Source organism: Peromyscus eremicus, chromosome 16_21 (assembly GCF_949786415.1).
Source record: "Peromyscus eremicus chromosome 16_21, PerEre_H2_v1, whole genome shotgun sequence".
Classification (NCBI taxonomy): domain Eukaryota; kingdom Metazoa; phylum Chordata; class Mammalia; order Rodentia; family Cricetidae; genus Peromyscus; species Peromyscus eremicus.
Genome location: NC_081432.1, coordinates 25,237,702 through 25,258,054, shown reverse-complemented (window position 1 = coordinate 25,258,054; position 20,353 = coordinate 25,237,702). Strand labels below are relative to the sequence as shown.

Here is a 20,353-nt window from a genome sequence, read left to right as displayed (position 1 = left end):
CTTATCACACACAGTGGAGCCTACAGGGGGCTTCTATCCAGTCTGGGTTCTCTGCTGGTGGGAAGGAAGGTGGATGGCAGGTAGAGCCATTGACTCTGAGTTCTGCTGGGAAGTCAGTAAATAGAGATCTGCTCTACATGGTGACAGTCATCTCACAGCCCCACAAGAGGGGGGTGTGTGTACATGTTTATGTGTACATGCATGCATATGGAGATCAGAGGTCAACCTCACTTGTCATTCTTGGGGGAAGGGGGCAACTCAAAAACCTCTCACTGGCCTGGAACTGTCAAGTAGGCTGGGCTGGCTGGAGCTCTAGTGATCTATTTCCCCATGCCCCTCACGCCCACCCCAGGTTATGTTTATAACCACAGGCCACCACACCTGGCTGCTTCTCCTCCCCACCCCCCGCAGTTCTGGGAATTGAATTTCAGGTCCTTATACTCCCAAAGGAAGCACAACTGAGCCATTTTCCCAGCCGAGCCCTAGGTTTTTCCCAGGTTCACAGGGAGGGTCCAGTGGCCTCAAGGAGTCTGTGGTGCTCATTTAAGGGAAGGCTATCCATACCCTAGAGACATAAGCTCAGACCGCCATCCACAGAGGAGTGGCCATCTGGCACCAGCTTCCTCCTCTATAAAATGAGGAAGCTCATTTGGGCCTCACTAGGCTGTCACAGGGAGGGATATGATGAGCTGAGGCATACAGAAGGCGCCTCATGGGGCACAGGCAACTCCATGTTTATGTCTGCCTCCAGCCAAGTTCCTCCTCTGCGCCAGGCACTGTGCTCAGCTCTCTGCTTGCATTACCTCACAATAAACCTAGAAGAAAGTGTCATCACCAGGCGGTGGTGGCACGCACCTTTAATCCCAGAACTCGGGAGGCAGAGGCAGGCGGATCTCTCAGTTCAAGGCCAGCCTGGTTCATAATGTGTTCCAGGACATCCAGGGCTACACAGTGAAACCCTGTCTTGAGAAACAAAAGAGGAGGAGGAGGAGGAAGAGGAGGAAGAGGAGGAGGAGGAGGAGGAGGAGGAGGAGGAGGAGGAGGAGGAGGAGGAGAGAGGGAAAGTTATCACCATCACTGTCCAAGAGAAGAAACTGAAGTGCACAGATATCATTTAACAGAGACCAGACATCCAAGCCCTCCCCACCTGCTTATCAAATTAACAAAAACCATGCCTTTTTTCTTTTTCTCTTTAAGGTGGTACAATACTCATGGGAAAGACAATATTCCCAACCTCCTGGACAGGTAAATATTGCCACCTGACCCAGCTTGGGACAATAAAATGAAAACAGAAGTTTTCAAGGTATTTCTCGGAACTCTGAATAGGGAAGTGGGGAGGGGGCTTGGGAGACGGCTCAGCAGTTAAGAGCCCTTGCTGCTCTTGCCAAGGACCAGAGTCTCAGCGCACACAACTGCGGTAAATACATCTCCAGAGGGTCTGACGCCCTCTTCTGGCCTCTGCAGGCACCAACCCCTAGACAGGTGCAATGTGGGGGAGGGGAGGTACGTTTCTTCACTTCCTACATCCTATAGTTTACAATACGGATGGGATAGCTGGGGTCTAGCAAGTATTTTGGATCATGGGATAGCTGGGTTCTAGCAAGTATTTTGGATCATGGGATAGCTGGGTTCTAGCAAGTATTTTGGATCATGGGATAGCTGGGTTCTAGCAAGTATTTTGGATCATGGGATAGCTGGGTTCTAGCAAGTATTTTGGATCAAGGGATAGCTGGGTTCTAGCAAGTATTTTGGATCATGGGATAGCTGGGTTCTAGCAAGTATTTTTGATCATGGGATATCTGGGTTCTAGTAAATATTTTGGATCATGAAGATGAGGGTTATATACTACGGACGATGAGGAAAAGCACTTGAAGGAGCCACCCGAGGCTCCCTCCAAACCTCTATATTGCTTTTATATGGGAGACAAACACTTCAGTCTGGTATAAGCCATTGTTGGGGGGTTCCTGCTGCTGGCAGCTAGACTGGTCTTTGCTGGCACAAGGTAAATGCCATCCAAAGTCACAGCTCAGAAGTAGCAGGGTCAGAAGAAAGCTGGTGTCCAAAGACTGGATGCAAATCTGTCACCTCCACTATCATCAGACGGCAGAGCAGGGGTGGTGCACTTGGGTCAGTCCCCAGCAGTTGCTCATGAAATCAGTCTAATGTAGGTGTGCCCGGCTGGTAGTCCACAGGCTGCCTGTAGCCTGGGATATCTAAGAATGTGGCCAACACAAAACCATCAAATTTTTTAAACATAATGAGATTGTGTGTGTGTGTGTGTGTGTGTGTGTGTGTGTGTGTGTTTTCTCTCCGTAATTTGATTGTGTGTCTTTTGGGCATGAATTTCATAGATGAAAATGTCATGTCACAATCTCATGCAACATAAATACATGCATGCTTCTGCAACTCACAGGCTACAAATTGGACACTCCTAGATTTAATGTGTGCCCCCCCCCAATCTTCCTCATCCAATGAGGCCCAGAGAAGCAAAAAGGGTGAATACTAGATTCTAGTGGGTCATGAGTACACCCCCCAAAAAAACTATGTGCAGTAGCATAAAATAGGAAATACTGGGGCATTAGAACATGTAGGCATGTCCTGGGGTCATGAGATTAAACGAGTTCATGTGACACGTGCTTTTTAAGCCCAGTCCTTGGAGGCAGAGGCAGGCAGATTGTGACTTCAAGTCTTGGTCTACATAGTGAGTTCCAGGCCAGCCAGGGCTATATAGTGAGCTTCACCTCCAAAGACAAAACAATAAAACGAAGCACCAAAATAAAGTTGAAAACACTAGGCAGGCCAGCACCTAAAGGACTCTGAGCCACCCTAGAGATAAGCTTGCAGGAAGCCTGTCTCCTACCCCTTCCACAGATGCACAGCTGAGTCGGTCTACTCGGAGCCCACAGACCCAGCTCCACTTCTCACATCTGTACGCCCCTCTCGGGCACTTCATCTACCCCCAGGCAACCCTCCAGCTGCTGAGGCCGAGGAGGCGATCCTTGCTCAGCACTCTAGTCAGCCCAGCGCAGGCTGGGAACCTTCCCAGCACCTAGCCCAGGCAGCCTTGGCACAGGGCTTTGGTTTGTCGTATTTATGAACTCACTCCAGCCCTGGCCACTTTTACAGCAACCTTCTGTCCTGTTGCCCAGGGGGAGTCCATTTTCTTTGCTCCAGTGTCCTTAGTGCAATTGCCTGAGCAGGAGCAATCAGTGGCCAGCTTATGGAAGGGCGACTTCTGAGTCGAAGCTCTAGGTGCGGGAGAGGACTGTCTGGGGACAGGTGATCACATGTCAGTACGTGAGGCTTAGAGAGCATCCAGCCTCGTCCTTTCATTTTCCAGAAGAGAACGCCAGAGTCCCTGGTGAGGGACTGTTCCAGGTCACCCATGGCTAGGCCTACTTTTGCAGAACTCAGGCAACTCCCCCAGCCCTGGTTAGGAAGGAGAGAAGTGAGTGGGGTGGAGGGATTGTGGTCACACAGCTGGAGTTAGTCTTGGCTAGGCTTCTCTGGAGCTGGCTGCCCTGCTGGGCTACCAGCTTCCCTGGACCCATGTCTTCTGTATGATAGTTATAGAAGAGATCCTGGGATCCAATCACTGGGCCTGGGATGCTACTGAGCATCCTTTGGCTTTAACACGGGGACAGAGGTCGGCGGTCATCAGCATCTCCCCACACTGAGACCGGTGGGTTCTGGGGACGGACACCTGTGACAGAAGCTGTGTAGCCCTGCAGAGCCCGACAGCAATAGGTCAGTTTGGGAAAAATCAATGTACTGAGAGCTGCTGATTCTCTGAAAACCGTCAGATCTTACACAAGCCATGACGGTGCACTTCAAGGGCAGAGGTGGTGGTGGGGGTCCTGGCTCAATACCCCAACTCAGCCCAGGAGCCGGAAGCCCCCTCCGGCATCCCTTCTCACTTCCCCCCTCTCCTGCAAATGCAGCCCAACTCCATCCAGAAGTCTCCGGAGCACCTGTCCGCCCTTGCACTCCATCCTGTTTTGGTTTTAGGATTGATATTTAGATTAAGGAGATAAACACAGGCCAGAAGCACTGGGGGCTGACAGCCAGAGGAACTCCGACCTGTCACTCACTGTCAGCAGCTCAGCCTCCCTTGACTCAGCTCCCCCCATCACACATATTCCAACAGGAAGACTGGACATGAACCGAGAGCCCACCGAAAGGGTCCCAAGGGACAGCCTTAAGCATCCCCCAAATGGAGGGACACTGTGTCCACAATGGCTTCTGGGGCCAGCTTGGGAGCAAGGCCAGGTGACCTGCTATTTCCTATTTTTCTCCTCCCCTCCTCCTCTCCCTCCCTCTCCCCCTCCCCAGGCTGCAGATAAAGAATTCAATTTTCTTTTAAACGGTGGGGAAATTGGAAGAGATTTTGTTCTGTTTAAGCACAGCTGGAGTCTCAGGTCTCTAGGGCTTTGAGAACAAGGAGGTCAATTAAGATGCCAGTGGTAAGGGGTGGCAGGAGGGGTCGGGGTGGGGGGTGAATCAGGATGGGCCTGTGGAAAGACCCGCTGAGGCATGGGGAGAGATTCTAGGCTAACATAGCAGGGCCGCCTTCCCAAGGTTGAACCCCTGTCTTTTGGGAGACTTGGTAAACTACCCAGATGGGACCTACCCAATAGGCTAAGTAAGCATCTCCCTGACCAATAATTGATGTTGTGACTTCTGCTGGCAGATTTATGCGGTGGTAGAATCAAGTCAAGCCAACGCTGTCAGAAACGGGGTGCTGAGCTGCTTTCAAAAGCTTGGGACAGCTGGTGGACACCTTGGACGGACACTGGGACCTCTCTAGGATCACTTGCTCATGGTAGGCCTTGGACTGTGATCCTCAGGAGGTCCCCTCACACCACTAAGGTGGGAACTCTGGTCTGTCATGGCACAGAGGAGTCCAGAACCCAGGCAGTCAGCCGTCTGCCCTAGGAGCCTGCTGGGATAAGGGAGGGAAGATTGCCGTCCTGTCTGTGGACCCGTGGGAAGCTTTCTCCAGGTGAGCCCTTGGAAGGTACCCGGTCAGTTGAAGGTGGGGGGGGGGGGCAGCAAGGTGGGTATGATTGGCTGGCCTGGAGAGAATGGTGAAGCCCAGTACCAGGTGGACTGGGGGAGGGGCATTACGTAGAGAGAAGGGCCTTGCCTATGGCCGCTCTCCCCATCCAGGCTGCAGAATGGGCACCCTCACCCCTCATCCCGCTCTCAGTAGCTTCCGTACCCACCTTCTGCCAGGCCTCCCCCACCTCTGTCCCCCAGCCTCGGTTCCTCTCTGAAGCCTGACCCGGGAGGAAGCCTCAGAAGATGCCCTGGTGACCCTCTCCTTGGGCTGAACAGGAAGCCAAGTCCGAGAAAGGGGACAAGAGCAGCCTAGGGTCACACAGAATGTCAGTGCCTGACTCATGGGGTATCCAGCATGGGCAAGGATTCCAACTTAAAAAAAAGAAATGCCATTGACTGGCTGAGCGACCTAAGTATGCGATTTACCTCTTCTGTGCCTCGGCTTTCCCATGGGGCCTTTGGTCACTCTCTCTCCTGCCACATGCCTCCAGTAAGTCACCCTAGATCCCCCAACCACTCACACAGGACTCAAACCCACTGTGTGCTGCAGACCCAGGTGAAGACACCTGTCAAGGAGCAGGTGAGGGCCTGGGGGAGAGGGAGGGAGCACGGAAGGGGAGATGGATATGGGCTGGGTATCCACCCGGGAGAGGGGGCTTCTTGTTGGGGGTGGGCACAGTGGGCTAGCTCTTCCAGTCAATGGGATGGTTAAACTGAGGGAAAGCACAGCGGATACTAGGAAGAGACAGAAGGAGGGGTTGAGGGAGGACGAGGGCCTGAGATGTAGGCGAGCAGGTGTGAGGGATGCACCTAGGGCCTGGTTGTAGAGGTACTGAATGCCAGCCCAGGTCCAGAGTGCTTAAACTCAGCTGCCAGTGAGTGTGTAGGGCAGTGGTCCTCAACCTTCCAAATGCTTGTGACCCTTTAATACGGTTCCTCACATTGTGGCGACCCCGAACCATACAATTATTTCCACTGCTGCTTCATAACTGTAATGTTGCTACTGTTATAAATTATAATGTAAATATCCGATATTTCTGATGGTCTTAGGTGACCCCTGTGAAAGGGTTGTTCAACCCCCAAAGGGTTTGTGACCCACAGGTTGAGAACCACTGGTCTCGAGTCAGCTTGGGATGTCCTGCTTCTCCAGGAGGGTCCACGGTGGAGGTGAACCCTCCAGGCCCTGCTGGTGAATCACCAGCCCCTGAGTACTTCTGTGTCTCTGACCTCAGAATCCATGAGTGTGATGGTGTGGCGGTGGCCGAGTTAGAGTGATTTCTAATGTGGCAATCAGCACAGAAGAAAAAAAAAAAAGCTTTGTGTGAACAGAGGGAGTAGCCCATGCACAGAGCAGGCACGAAGCGAGCGTTTGTCTGAGAACCGGCTGGGAGATTCAGGAGTGGGTGAAAGCTGTGGAGAGCCCCTGAGTTCCTTTAAGTGGGGAATTAGACAACCCTCGCAGCCAGGGCAAGCTCCGTGATGAGCAGAGCCTGAGCAACAGGCGCTGAGGGGCCCTGCTCCAACAGCGGGAAGAGTTTTTAGGTTAAGGCAGTGCGGGGACCTTTGAAGTCCAGGTTCCCAAGCAACCGCACAGGCCCCACCCCCTGCAGCCCCTGCTCGGCCTCTTCCAGGGGTCTTGTTCTGCCCGGCTGGCTCTGATAGCTAGCCTCCTCTCTGTTTGGTGACTTGAGGCCCGAGCCCGTGTGTTGGGCTCCTGTGGCTGACATAGGCAGAAGATCAGTCTGTGTGCCAAGGTGGGGAGGAACCTGGGGGGGAGGGGGACCTGGAGCCCCGTAAGTCAGAGCAGAAGTGTGGGAGCTAGTGCTTTCAACTGCTTGGGCAGGGGAGGTTGACAGTCACAGCATCAGCAATCATAGCTGTCACCCACTCAGGGCCTTTAAGGTACCCCATGCTGGAGCTGACCTGCCTCTTATTAAAAAATTATTTATTTTTATGTGTAGGGGTGTTTTTCCTGCATGTATGTCTATGTACCACACACATGTCTGATGTCCACGGAGGCCACAAAGAGGGCATCAAGATCCTCTGGAACTGGAGTTACAGACAGTAGTGAGCTGTCACATGGGTGCTGGGAATTGAACCTAGGTTCTCTGGAAGAGCAGCCAGTGCTCTTAACCACTGAGCCATCTCTCCAGCTCTGTCCTGTCCCTTAATTATAAGATGAGTTAGTCTATCACGCCCCCCCCCCCCACAGCACATTATGGAATCTGGGGGACCAGGACAGAGCTCAGCATCTGCATAGGGTCAGGTTCAGCCATCAGCAAAGCCAGGACAGGAACCTAGGTCTCTGGTTTCAGAGCCTTGTCCTTGGCCAGCATCTTCCTTCAGCAGCTGATGCAGTAGGAGGTCCTCACTGAGGCCATGGAGCAATGTGCCCTCTTCCTGGGGATAGAGGGATGGGAAGAACCTGGGGTGAGTTTTAGGGAACACCCTCTGAGGCAGAGGCAAAGGATGACCTTCTCAGATCCCCTGTCTGGGTTCTAAGTCCACTTGCTTGGGGTTAACAGTGGGGGTGAGGTGGGGGCCAGGGAGCCCCTGAACCTACAGGCTGGGGTGCCCGGCAGTCACAGAGCTGGGAGCCAGGCCTTGCAGCTGATAGGGGAGGCCCACTGTATCAGAGCTTGATTGTATGGGACTGAAGTTGGCCTCCAGCAAGGCCAACTTGGGGCGATGACGTCACTTCCCCCTTCCCCTTGGGCATCAGTGGTATCTGGTAGCTGTGGGGAAGAGGCAGAGAAGAGGACCAAGAGCACAGGGGCTCTGTGCTGACTGGCAGGGTGGAAAGGCCAGCTTGATGGGAGAGAATCTGCTTAGTTCTGGTCTTAGGAAGTCTAGGTCACGGGTCTTTCCCCCAGGCTTCCAGACAAGAGGCTGGAGAGAGGAGCGGGGCCCGTGAGAGGCTCCAGAGCCAGTGGTGGGATGGGTTTTGGCAGGGTGAGAAACACACTATGTAGCTGGGAGTGAGACAGCCAGTCAGGGTGCTGCCCCTGCCTCTGGGGCTGAGTGAAATGGAACAGAAAGTCCTCCTTTATGTCATTGGGGCCCAGAGGCTCAGAGACTGCCCAGGTTCTGCATCGCTGGGACAGGATCAGAACTCCAAAGGAGGTACCTGTTATGGGCTGGCGCTGCTGTGAGACCACTGGGAATACCAGGGTGACCGGGGGCTCTCCTGAATGAGCTGGGGGGTTCACATGAACCCCTTCACTCATCCTCACAACCACCATCCCCAGCAGGATGGTAGCAAAGCATCCCCAGGACACCGAGAAGAAAACTGAGGTCTCATGGCTTGTGACTACCAAGCTCACCATGGTAGGCAAAGGCCTGCCCTCAGCTCCCAGGGTGGCCAATAGGCCAACCATAATACAAGACACTATACCTGTACCATCCACACCCATCTCACCACCCCGGGTACCCTGGCAGCCAAGGTGGCACCACTTTCTCACTGCGTAGGAAAGGCAGTCGAGCCCCAGAGAAAGAGTGGCCAGCCATAGGAAAACAGGATTCTAGGTCCTCCTGGGTGACTTATGACACAGACAGAGACCATAATAGCCTCATCTGAGTATATGGGAAGACGAAGTGGGACGGGAGCCTGCCTTTGCTTCCTCGAGGCCAGTCTGCCTGTAGCTGGGAGGTGGTGCTCTACCCCGGACAGGACAATAGTGACCCTCCCAGTCAGGGTCCTCGTGTGCTGGCTGCCTGCCTTCACTTTGTCTGCGTCGTCTCCTGTGGCCTCCAACCCCTGTAGGAGTCAGAGACACCTGCCCTGTCAACTGGGCCTGTCCCAGGGATGGCTTCCCTCCTAGACACTGTTCATCCTCAGCTCCCTTCCCCTCCCCTACCAGGGAACACGACACACAGACAGTTAAAAGTTTTGTCTTTGAGCTGCTACAGCCAGGCCGGCTCCCGGCACTGTTGTTTCCCAAATGCCTTCCAGACGAGGGCCTGGAAGTGGTTTGATATAAAGTGGCCATGCTATCTGAGCATTAAACTGATGGGCATATTGGAGTGGATGTCAGTTTGCAACGAAGAGAGATGTTTGAGGGCTCTGGCCTTGAAGTAACAGAACCCAGCCCCCTGCACACCACACCCCTCCCATACTCCAGCCACAGGTCCTTTGCACATGCTCTTCTCACTCTCCTGGATGTCCTCCCCTCGTTCATCTGCTGATGTCTACTCTAGTGCCATTTTCTCGGAGAAGTATGCCTTGACCCTAGTCAGGGTCAGGTACCCTGTGGTCATTTCTTTTTCTTTTTCTTTTTTCTTTCTTTCTTTCTTTTTTTTTTTTTTATTGGTTTTTCGAGACAGAGTTTCTCTGTGTAGCTTTCCACCTTTCCTGGATCTCGCTCTGTAGACCAGGCTGGCCTTGAACTCACAAAGATCCACCTGCCTCTGCCTCCCGAGTGCTGGGATTAAAGGCGTGCACCACTACCGCCCAGCATCCCCTGTGGTCATTTCTAATGGCAATCTGGCCTCCATCACAGAGAGTAATATTGGATATAAAGACTCATTTCTCAGTGCCAGTTTCTCCCAGGGCAGTGTGAGCTCTCTGAGGACTAGACCCACACACACTGTCTTCCGGGCCATGTGCCTAGCATGTAGCAAGCAGCCAACGAAGATCTGTTGGATGAGTGAATGGTTACATTCACCTTGAGCCTCTCCCATCGTCCTGTGGCATCCCAAATCCCACCAGGCCCTTCTGACACCCTGCCATACCCCATGCCAGGAGTCTTATTTTGTACAGACAGTTCTGGGCCACACTGAGATTCCTGTTTCCCTGGGCACAGTCCCATGCCTCCATGACTGTCTCTGCTCTGGTTCCAGAGGTAGAAATCCTCCCGATGGTGCCTGAGGTTTTTGAGGATCCATGTGGGATGACCCAGCAACTTGTTCTCTGGGATCTGCAGAGTCTTCCCTGGCTCCTCTCTGCCCTCAGCCCTGGATGCTGCTGAAAGGACTCAGTGGTCCAGCCCAGTCCCTCTGTGGTTAGCCTTTGCTCAAGATCTGAGGTTGCGTAGTAGCTCTAGAGCCCTGAACAAGCCACTTAACCCCCACCCCCCAGCCTGAGCTTCCTCATCTGGAGAACGGCAGTAACAGAAGATACTTAACAGGTAGGAAACTATGGCCACATTATGCATGGGCTACAGTGGGGTCTCAGCTATGTGGCTGGGGCAGGAGCATTGCTACTGTGGCCGTAAGAGACCAAGGACATGAGTCTTGGTCCTCCAGGGCCATCCCAGCCATCCCCATCCCCCCCATCCCCAGCACAAGTGCTCTGGGTACCAGGTCTGGTAGCAACCCCAGCCATACTCAAGCGGCTTTCTTTCCTTCTCAGGTGATGTGCTGAGCAGGGAAGTGCTCCTGGGGGACGACCCAAGTAAGTAATCAGAGCTGGGCTCAAGGTCATACTTTGACCTCCAGGTCCATACTCCTGCTTCCTGCAGTGGACAGTACTGGGCTCTGTAGACCTCTAAACCTGAGCTACAAAACCCAGCCAGCAGAGAAATGAGAGGTCAGGCTCCACTGGTCCATCTAGGATGCCCAGACTGGTCAGGAGAGCCAGCTTCCCCTGGCCACTGTCACGCCATGACTCTCCCCAGCACAGGGAACAACCACCACCACAGAAACAGGGCTGTGGCCGGGTGGGGGCTGGGCAAGCCCCTTGCTCCAGGCTCTGCTCAGCCTGTGGTGCAAATTAAAACATCTTCCTTTCTCTTTATAATTTTTCCCTGACACAACTGCCCATGAAACATTTTAATAACACCGTGGAAAAGGTCAGGGAGAAGGAATTTCACAGTCTCTGAGCAGGCAGCTGTAACTGTAGCCCCTTCTGAGGCAGACAAGGGAAACGGGAGACCTGGATCCGAAGGGGAGAATGGCCAAGATGGCCAGGTGGTTAGAAGACCGAGGGTAGGGTCTCGAATGTGAGGGGTGGACCTGGGAGGCCAAAGAGGGGGTAATGTGGGGTGTAGTCAGGAAACCTGCTACCTGCCGGGAGCTAGGCAGCACCTTAGGGTGAGCAGCTCCCCAAAAGGCAGGGAGGAGAGTGATCAGGACTAGAGATGGAGCTAGGTAGGTCTATGGTAGGCTCAGGCCTACTAATGCTCTGGTATCTCCTGCTTGAAGAGCTTGACTCACGTTCACCAGAGGCTGACAGAGTGTTCAGCTCATGCCTCAGCCTCAGCCTTGCTCTACAGGTGTTCCAACCCATCCACCATCTACAGCAGTGGTTCTCAACCTGTGGGTCGTGACCCCTTTGGAGGTCAAACAACCTTTCATAGGGGTCACATATCAGATATCCTGTGTATCAGATATTTACATTATGATTCATTACAGTAGCAAAATTATAGTTACGAAGTAGCAATGAAATAATTTTTTAAAGCAAAGGTATGTTTACTTTGCATGTAAAATAATGCTTGCAGTGATCAAATTATGGTTGTGGGGGGTCACTATAACACGAAGAACTGTATTAAAGGGTGGCAGCATTAGGAAGGTTGAGAATCACTGATCTACAGGAATGTCAAATGCAAACAGAATTCTGCTCCCAGTAAGGACTCCAGGGATGCAGAGTACCCTGATCCCACCAGGCCTGGACCACACACTAGAATTCTTTGCCACATGGTCCTTGACCTATGGACATAATCACTGTCGCCTGCCTGGTTCTTTTATCACACAGACTGTTTATCACCCACCCTTGCCCCTGACAATTCCATGGTATGTGGGAGACGCACATTCCCTTCGAGTCCCGGAGCCTTTCGTACATCTTGTCGGGTAGGGCCTAGGAGGCTGGAAGAGGGTCCAGGAACCCAAGGCGATGAGTGATATATTGCTGAGGCATTGTAGTGAAGGCTGGGGGAGCCCCGGGCTGGGAAGCCGTGGATTCTGAGAGCAGCCATGGCAGACACACCGTTTCCATCTGACGGCCTGACTAGCTAAACATCTGTTTGAAATATTAATAACTGTCAGATGGAAAGGCCTGGGGGTGCAGTGTTGCTCCAGACCATCTGTCTACAGAGTAAACACACTTCAGGGAGGGGGCCTGCTACAGCAGGCAACATCCACTTGGAGCAAGAGATGGCAGCAAGGCGCAAGAATGGGGACGTGGCAACTTAACGTGTATTGAGTGCCTACGATGGGCCAGACCCTGGACTTATATAGTAACATCTACCATATTGATGTGCGCGGTGGCTAATTCAAATTTATAATAGATGCCTCCTTTTGCCTTGTCAGCCCATCTAATCTGAACAGAACCAATCCCGAAGCCCTTGCTCCACTAAGGGAAGTGTGACCCACAGCTGGCATGTCAGGGGCCAGGGTAACACATGTCCTGAGATCAGGTCTGGGGCACTGGTTGGAGCTACTGAAAAAAAAAATTATTTTTTTCCCCCACTAGCATTAACAAACTAGTAAGAAATCTGGGAGGTTCTTTGTCCTTCTCAGCCACCGTAGAAGCGCTGAGCTGGTTGCTAATGACAGATTATTGTTTAGATGAACACCTGGGTACAGCCACGCCTGAACTCACCTCTACCTTTAAGTGACATGAGCTAATACTTTCTTGTCTGAACTGTATGAGAGTTTCTGCCTCTTGTGGGCAAGAGCCTTGACTGGTATACACACACTAACTGCAGGTAGGGATGGGGGCTTGTCAAAGGCCAAAGGCATCTGAGGCTTCCCAGGCAGCATCAATGAGCCTGCTTGTACTCAGATAGGGAGGGTCATTCCCCTCAAAGATGGCCAACACCCAGCCCACTGATTAGATGCGATTTCTAGGGCTCCTGGATCATCTGGCATACGTGCCTCTCAAGGAAAAGAAATAAAACTGAAGTATCGCTCCCTATCTTATCGCTCCACAGTCTGACCCATTTTCTCTGTTTCAAGGAGCGTCTGGACACTGTCATTCACCAACCAACAGCCTCCCAGATGCTCAGTGTCCCTGGGAATATCCAAGTGCTTCTGGCCCCTATGGACATGGGGACTTACCAGGACTGTCAGCACGGAGGTCCCCACGGTGATGTTCTCGTACAGGCTGACATTGTAGAGAGGCTGGCTGAAGATGGGCCGATTGTCATTTTCATTAATGAGGGTGATCTTCACCTTGGCGTAGCCCACGTGGTCAGGTACACTCTCATTGGCAAAGAGCTAGGGGAGCAGAGCAGGGCTGCATGAGCTTCCACGCATCTAGGGAGACTTTGCTGTTTCCCATTAGACCTCTCCATGTCTGGGCTGGGTCTAACCCTAGAGTCAAGGCCCAGGCCAGCTGTGTTCTGTGAATCCTTCTGCAGGGCCTTCTTTAGGGAGGGAGGGATGCTGGGTACGGGGCTGGCCAGTATGGGCCACAGGGACACAAGCGGCGGGTCTGGTGAACTTGCCCCTATTCCTAGACATCTCCTTGCCTTCCTTGAGGATTTAGCCCCTGCCCTCTCTGTTGCTTCTCTGGGAGAAGAGGAGAGCTGGGAGGTAGGACTTAAAGAGATGCTATTCCACCCTCTCTAGCTCCCCTTCAACCTCCCCAGGTAGCTCAAGGAGATGCTGAAGGGGGGGGGGGGGTACTTACGTCAAAGTCATAGCGGTCCACGGTTTCGTAGTCCAGGGGGATCGCCACTCGGATGCGGATGTCTGCTTTCCCTTGGACGGAGGTCGGAGAGATGATGAAATGGTGGGAGTTGTTGCCCACTAGGTACACCTCGAACATGCTGTTCAGACCCTGGGGGAGAGTGAGGAAGCCAGTTGGAGAGTGGTCAGGGGTTGGAGCCAGAATGGAGAAGCAGAGGGTGTTGGAGGGTGAGGCAGGAACACCGCCTTGTTGTGCAGTGGGGGAGGCACCGGGCTGAGGAGGGTCTTCCTGCCCCATCTCTTGGAGTCCCGCCCTTCCCTTGGATAATGCTGGCCAGCTCCATCTCCACCTCCAACTCCAGGCTTAAGGAGGCTTTGGCTCTGTCACCTTGTCACATACTAAGTGTCCTTTTCCATGTCCCTTTCATTTCCCACCTCCTGGTCGTTTCTCCACTGTGGGGTGACAAAGGGGGAGAGGAGTCTGCCAGCATTAAAACCCAAGGCGGGTGCTGGAGAGATGGCTCAATGCTCAGAGAGTAGAATGAGCTTGCCGTCAAGCCCGAAGACGTGAGTTCGATCCCCGGGACCCACACAGTCGAAAGAAAGAACTGACTCCTTCCAAGTTGTCCTCTGACTTCCACACGCATGCCTTGCGTGGCCCATGCAGGCCTCCCCATCACAGACTAAATAAATAAAATGTAAAATAAAAAAAAAAAAAAAGAAGAAGATCCAGGAGGAGATGAAGGAAGAAATGGAAAGTAGTGAAGAAAAAAAAAATGAGGCAGCTAGAGTGGGCTGGGCCCAGAGAAGACAGGAAGAATGTGTTAGGAAGGACACAGGGCTGCTAGATATGATCTGGAAATAACCCAGGGTGACAAAGGACACTCATGTGCCTCACTCCCTGGAGACCACGCTAGGGCGGCCACATCAGCAGCTCTAGTCCATTGCTTTAGGGTTCAGGGGGCAGCCTTGCTTTCCAGCTCAGTGTTTGACCCTGGTCATTTTTCCCTTAGGGCTTCCCACATACCAGGTAAGAAGGCTATGGCTCATGGAGGGGTGTGCTCAGAACCACGTGATCTCATCTCTTCCAGCTCAGGGGGTGGAGCCAAAGCTGAAGGCAGAGTGGAGGTAGAGTCTGCTGATTGCATCTGGCCTTTCCTGCTTCGTGGGAACTCATTGCCATGGGGTGTGTACCCCCTCCTCCCTCCAGGAGTATCTGTCTGGCCCTGGCTACGAGTGTCCAGTGATCTCCAACCTGAGATGAGTCTCTGGCTCTTATGTAACCCATCCATCTAATGCTCCACCCGAGTGGACAGGTCCCTTGTAGTTGAACACAAGGCTGCCGTGTAATCATGGCTTCCCAGGGGACCCAGGAGCTGGTGGCGCTCCCTTCTGCAAGCTCTTCACCAGGCATCTCTGACCCCTGGACGCCTTTCCATGCTGAGCTGACCTGGTCTCCCCCTCTGCCAGGGCAGGACTTCTGAGAAACTGCAGAAGCCAGAGGCTGGACACCTGAGTCCCCTAGAGCTTTCCACCTGCCCACCAGTAGGTGGGCATCTCCCTGGACTAGCAAGGTGAGGCACTTGTGTCTGTCTGTTCTCAGAGCCAGGGGCAACGGTGCCTGTCCCTGGGATAGGGATTGTGAACAGAATATAGCGACCAAGCACCATCAGCCTCTTTCAGCCTATTCTGGGGTCAAAGCAGGCTGCAGGGGACACTCCAGAGCTCCCAGCCCAGAACAGCTTCCTGGAGACTACTGTATGGACAGCGTGCTACTCTGAGCCTCTGGGGTTGCAGAATTTTAGGGTCTCTCTGGCAGGATCCATTCCATCCGCTGGAGGGGACCAATTAAATGCCTGAAAGGACACTAATAGCCAAAGGCAATGGAGTGTGACAGTTCTAAACAGGTGACACGGATACTCTCTCCCCTGAACCCTGGACTCTTGACCACGGCGGTCACAGGCCTGAGAAGGTGGGGGTGTCCGGGCTGTGCCTGCTGGGGCAGAGGAAGGTTCTCTGTGATGCTCCCCGCTCCCCCAGCCCTCCCTGCCCTTCAAGGCTCACTTACCAAGTTCTGTCAGTGGGAACAGGTCAGTCAGAGAGGCAGAGACAAGGAGGAGGCACAGGTGAGAGAGAAGGAAACAGAGAAAAGATAACGAATCACTGGTCAGAGTAAAGGAGAGGGGCCGAAAGGAATCCTGGGAGCCTAGCTTTGTGGTCCAGGTCCAGAACCCTGAGGCCTCAGAGTCCCCAGCTGAGGCAGGGGTGCTGGAGGGGAGAGGAAAGAGGGTGGGGCATGAGCCTGGGGGGATGCAGGGAAGGTGAGGTCACAGGAGGGCATGTTCCTCTCTGTGCTCTTCTCCAGTCCAGGGGACCCTAGAGTGAGCTGTGAGGTGAGGCGCCACATCCCCACATTCTGCTTCCAGAAGCCTGGAGAGAAACACTGCAGAAATCAGCCCCTATCCCTGCCACCTTTTTATTTTCTTAACACTCAGGAGGAAGAAGCCTGAAACTTTGGAAATGTTCCTCATTATTTCATATCACTCCCGGGACAGCCCCTCACCCTGTCCTCTGGTCCCTGTCCCAGGAGGCCCACGCTGTGAGGGAGATCTCTTTATGCACACCAATGATACAACCAGAAGCACATTCTTCCTCCCTCTTACAGCTCCACCTTGGTGATGGGCCCCTGACCATGCTCAGGAGCCGCTGCTGACTGGGAGGGCAGCAGCAGACAGTTTTGAGTGCCTGCCTCCTGCCGGGGGGGGGGGGGGGGGGGGGGGTTCACAGCACTCGGGAAGTGGGAAGAGTTGCCTTGCCCTACCACCCATGTGTTTCTGTGTTTGTGCTGTTTGGTACAGGTGTTTGCTAGTGTAGGCGTGTGTGTGTGTGTGTGTGTGTGTGTGTGTGTGTGTGTGTGTGTGCAATTGTGTCTGTGCACGTGAGTGTAGAGGCCAGAGGTGAACCACAGTTCACCACTGCTCTCCAGTCTTTAGTTTTTGAGACAGGACCGTTCATTGAACCTGAAGCTTGTCAGTTGGGCTAGGCTGACTGGCTTGCTTCAGGAATCCAGCTCTCTCCCTCCCTCTCCTGCCCCCGCGCTGAGGTTACAGGTGCCTGCCGCCATGTCTAGCTTTCTTTGCATGTGGGCCCTAAGGATTTGAACTGGGGTCCTCATGCTTTCTCAGCAACCTTACTACTGTCCCAGTCCTTCCTCAGTTCTCTTAAAGGCTGCAGAGTGTCCCCATTGCATTGCTGGTCTCCTCTGTGGCCACTCTGGAATGCTGGGAGCCCCTGACATAAAATACGTACAATAAGGTCACAGCCTCAGCGGCTCCCTTACATCCTTTCCCAAAGGACAGTGGGGGCATGGTGACAGTGAAGACCCCTCATGAGACATTTGGTTCAGAGAGGTTAGGTGAGCCACTTAGGGTGGCTGCAAGGTGTGTGTAGGGTGGGGGTGGAGGTAAGAGCCCAGGCCCAGGTTCCGGGCCAGTGCATCCTGCCCCATAAGCAAAGGGAGCGGGATTCTGATACACGATTCCCCCCACCGCAGTGCTGGTGTTCGCTAAGGAGCATGTTGGCCCTGTGGTCAGCAATATCATTACCAGGGGTGACAGGTTTCTTGTTGCTAACAAAATGCCTGATAGAAACAACTTCAAGGAGGCACACTTCATTATGCCTCACAGTTTTAGGAGCTTTAGTTCATCATAGCAGGGAGGAGTTGGGGAGAAGAGTCGCTCACATCAAGGCAACCAAGAAGCAGAGAGAAAATGTTCAAGACAGCTGTTTTCGTCCATTGACCTGACCCATGCCCTTAAGCCAGGGTCTCTCGTATCTCAGGCTGGTCTTCAACTTGCTAGGCAGCTGAGATGACCTTGAATTCCTGATCCCTTTCTTCTCCCTCCTAAGTTCCAGGATTATAAGTATGTGCCACCATGCCTGGTTCACTCAGTGCTGGGGATTGAACCCAGGGCTTCATGCCAGACAAGACAAGCACTCTACCACTGAGCTGCAGTCTCAGCTCCCTTTTCTTCTATTTTCATTCCATCCAGGCCTCTGGGCTATGGGATTGGATTGTCCACATTCAGAACCAGTCTCCTCTCTGATTAATTCTCTCTGGCGACTATGGCAGACATATCCCCAGGAGTGGCTTTCTCAGAGTGTGGTACTGGTATCACACAGCATCTCCACTGCCATCTCTTGGGAGCTGGCTAGAAAGGCACATTTGTTGAAGAGATTACTTTAACTACGTAAAGATGTGTTACATTGGATTATGCTGCCTTTGTTAATGATGTAAAGATGTGTTACATTTGTTTATGCTTCATTTGTTTAACTATGTGGAGATGTGTTGCGTTTGTTTCCCCTTGCCTGCCTAAGTCACCTGATTGGTCTAATAAAGAGCTGAACGGCCAATAGCTAGGCAGGAGAGGGATAGGTGGGGCTGGTGGGCAGAGAGAATAAGTAGGAGGAGAAATTTAGGTGAGGAGGAGGAGGAGGAGAAGGAGGAGGAGGAGGAGGAGGAGGAGGAGGAGGAGGAGGAGGAGGAGAGCAAGGGAGAAACAGAGGGACATGCCTGGGGCAAGAAGCCTGGCAGCTGCCAGCCAGACATGGAGACAGCAGGAATGTAAGATATAGAGAAAGAAAGAAAGGTAAAAAGTTTGGAGGCAAAATGCAGATAAAGAGAAACAGATTAAAATAACAGCTAGACTAAGGCTGAACATTCAAAAGTAATAAGTCTCCGTATCATGATTTGGGAGCTGGTTGGTGGCCCAAGAGAACAAGCCTGGTACACACATTTGTGGGCCACTCACTTCCGGTTAATTGAACCAGAGCTTTTGGAGTGGGTCCCAGCACCCTGTTGGAATAGCTCCCCGCTCCACCAGATCTCAGTGTATGCCAACACATGAGGGCCGCTGGAAGCCAGCCAACACTAAGGAAGGAACACGCTTGAGCATTAATTAGGATGATCTGCAAGATGGGACAGGGGAGCAGAGAAGGTGGCAGAACCATATGGAGATGGGGTGCTCAGATGCTGAAGCCAACCGTGGGAACTGAAGAGCCTCTTGGAAGGATGGCATGAGCTCTGCGCAGCACAGTGCTTTTGTGTAAACCCTGAGGGCAGCCCCCTAGCCCACCTCCATTTTTTTTGGAGTATGACCGTGTTTGTGCAGGTATGGGTGCATGCGTGTATGAGCAGGGGTGTAGAGGTCAGAGATCCATCTCAGGTTTCATTCTCAAGTGCCTAGGGGTCACCTTGTTTTTTTAGTACAGGCTTCCTAAGATCTGGGGCTCACCAATGTGGCTAAGTTGGTAAGGCTAGCTGGCCAGGGAGCCTCAGGGTACGGTCTCTATCTTCCCAGCAGTAGGATTTTAATTACGTGCTACCACACCTAGCGTCGAGGTGGGAGCTGGGGAATCAAACTCATGCCCCACATTTATGTGACAGGCACTTTACTAACTCGGCCATCTCCCTAGTCCTTTCTCTGGCCTCTTGATGAGACCTCTGTGGGTCTCAGAGACTAAGGTCTGTCCTCTCCTGGATCTACCCCAGGGGCTCAGGCTTGGACCCCTCAGTTGTCAGGACCTGGTGTGCTACTGTCCCGAGGCTTCCCAGAATCACCTCTGACAGTCCTCCTATCCTCAGCCTCTCCCTTCTAGAGGGCCAGCTCCTGGCAGGCCCAACCTGGGACCTCTCATCTGCTGGGATGCGGGATGTGAGAGAAACTCACCTCGTGTGTGTGCTAAGTTGGTGCAAAACTCTTTAATTACAGCTCTGGCCTGGGAGCCTTTTGTCTCAATGGCCTCCAACTTTTTACCCCAACATGTGGGACACACAACTATGTGACGTCAGCATTTGCCCAGCCCCTCTACAAGGGCCACAGAGATCAGCTATTCAAGATACACAGCAAGCCGGGCGGTGGTGGCGCACGCCTTTAATCCCAGTACTCGGGAAGCAGAGCCAGGTGGATCTCTGTGAATTTGAGGCCAGCCTGGCCTACAGAGCGAGATCCAGGACAGGCACCAAAGTTACCGTGGAGAAACCCTGTCTCGAAAAGCAAAAAAGAAAAAGAAAAAAGATACCCAGCCAGCAAGGGAGGTTTTGAATTCCCAACCTCCACCCTCAGGTGTACTCTAAGCTGGCATGGAGGAGCACAGCTGCCCCCCCCTTTCCCCATGCCACAAGTGGCCAAGAAAGGATGGCATCCTCCCTCCCTGGGGAGCAGGGCCTCCTCTTCACACAGGTCGCTCTATAGGGCTGCTATCCTGCTGCTAGAGATGGCAGGAGGCATTTCCAGAGCTGTTAAGGGACAATTTTGTTGGAAAGGGAGATAAAAAAGGACATCAAAGGGGAGCCCAGTGTGTGTGGAGAGGAGCCTGGGGGGCAGGGGATTAAATTCTACTCCAGCTGCGCGAGGTGATCAGAAGGCTGATTGGTGGGGCCGTGGTCCCTAAGGTGAGCTACAGCAGACTCCCAAGGCCGAGGAGCCAGCCGCTGCTGGCTAGAGACCTCTCCAAGGCTCGGTTTTATGTATCTTCCGGGAGGGGGCTGCACACTGAATCATTCCTAGCCCCCTGCTGGCTTTCCCCAATTGCTCTTGCTGACTGTAGCCTTCCTGCTCCCTGCAGAGGACAGTCCCTTATCTGCCAGCTGCCAGAAGAGGCGGCATGGACAGTTCTCCTAACCTCACCCCACCTTCAGCTTCTGGAAGGGGAGGGCCACCAG

The 20,353-nt window shown here is 53.1% G+C and overlaps 1 protein-coding gene across 1 annotated transcript in view; it reads right to left on the bottom strand.

Annotated features, from left to right (window-relative positions):
• Nucleotides 1-20,353, bottom strand: part of LOC131893821 (cadherin-23) — a 309,989-nt gene that overhangs the window by 76,446 nt on the left and 213,190 nt on the right. Inside the window, exons 12-13 of the mRNA XM_059243908.1 lie at nt 13,631-13,780; nt 13,057-13,215 (exon numbers count right to left, since the gene is read on the bottom strand). Coding sequence (XP_059099891.1) covers nt 13,057-13,215; nt 13,631-13,780 — 309 coding nt within the window. The remainder of the gene's footprint in view (nt 1-13,056; nt 13,216-13,630; nt 13,781-20,353) is intronic.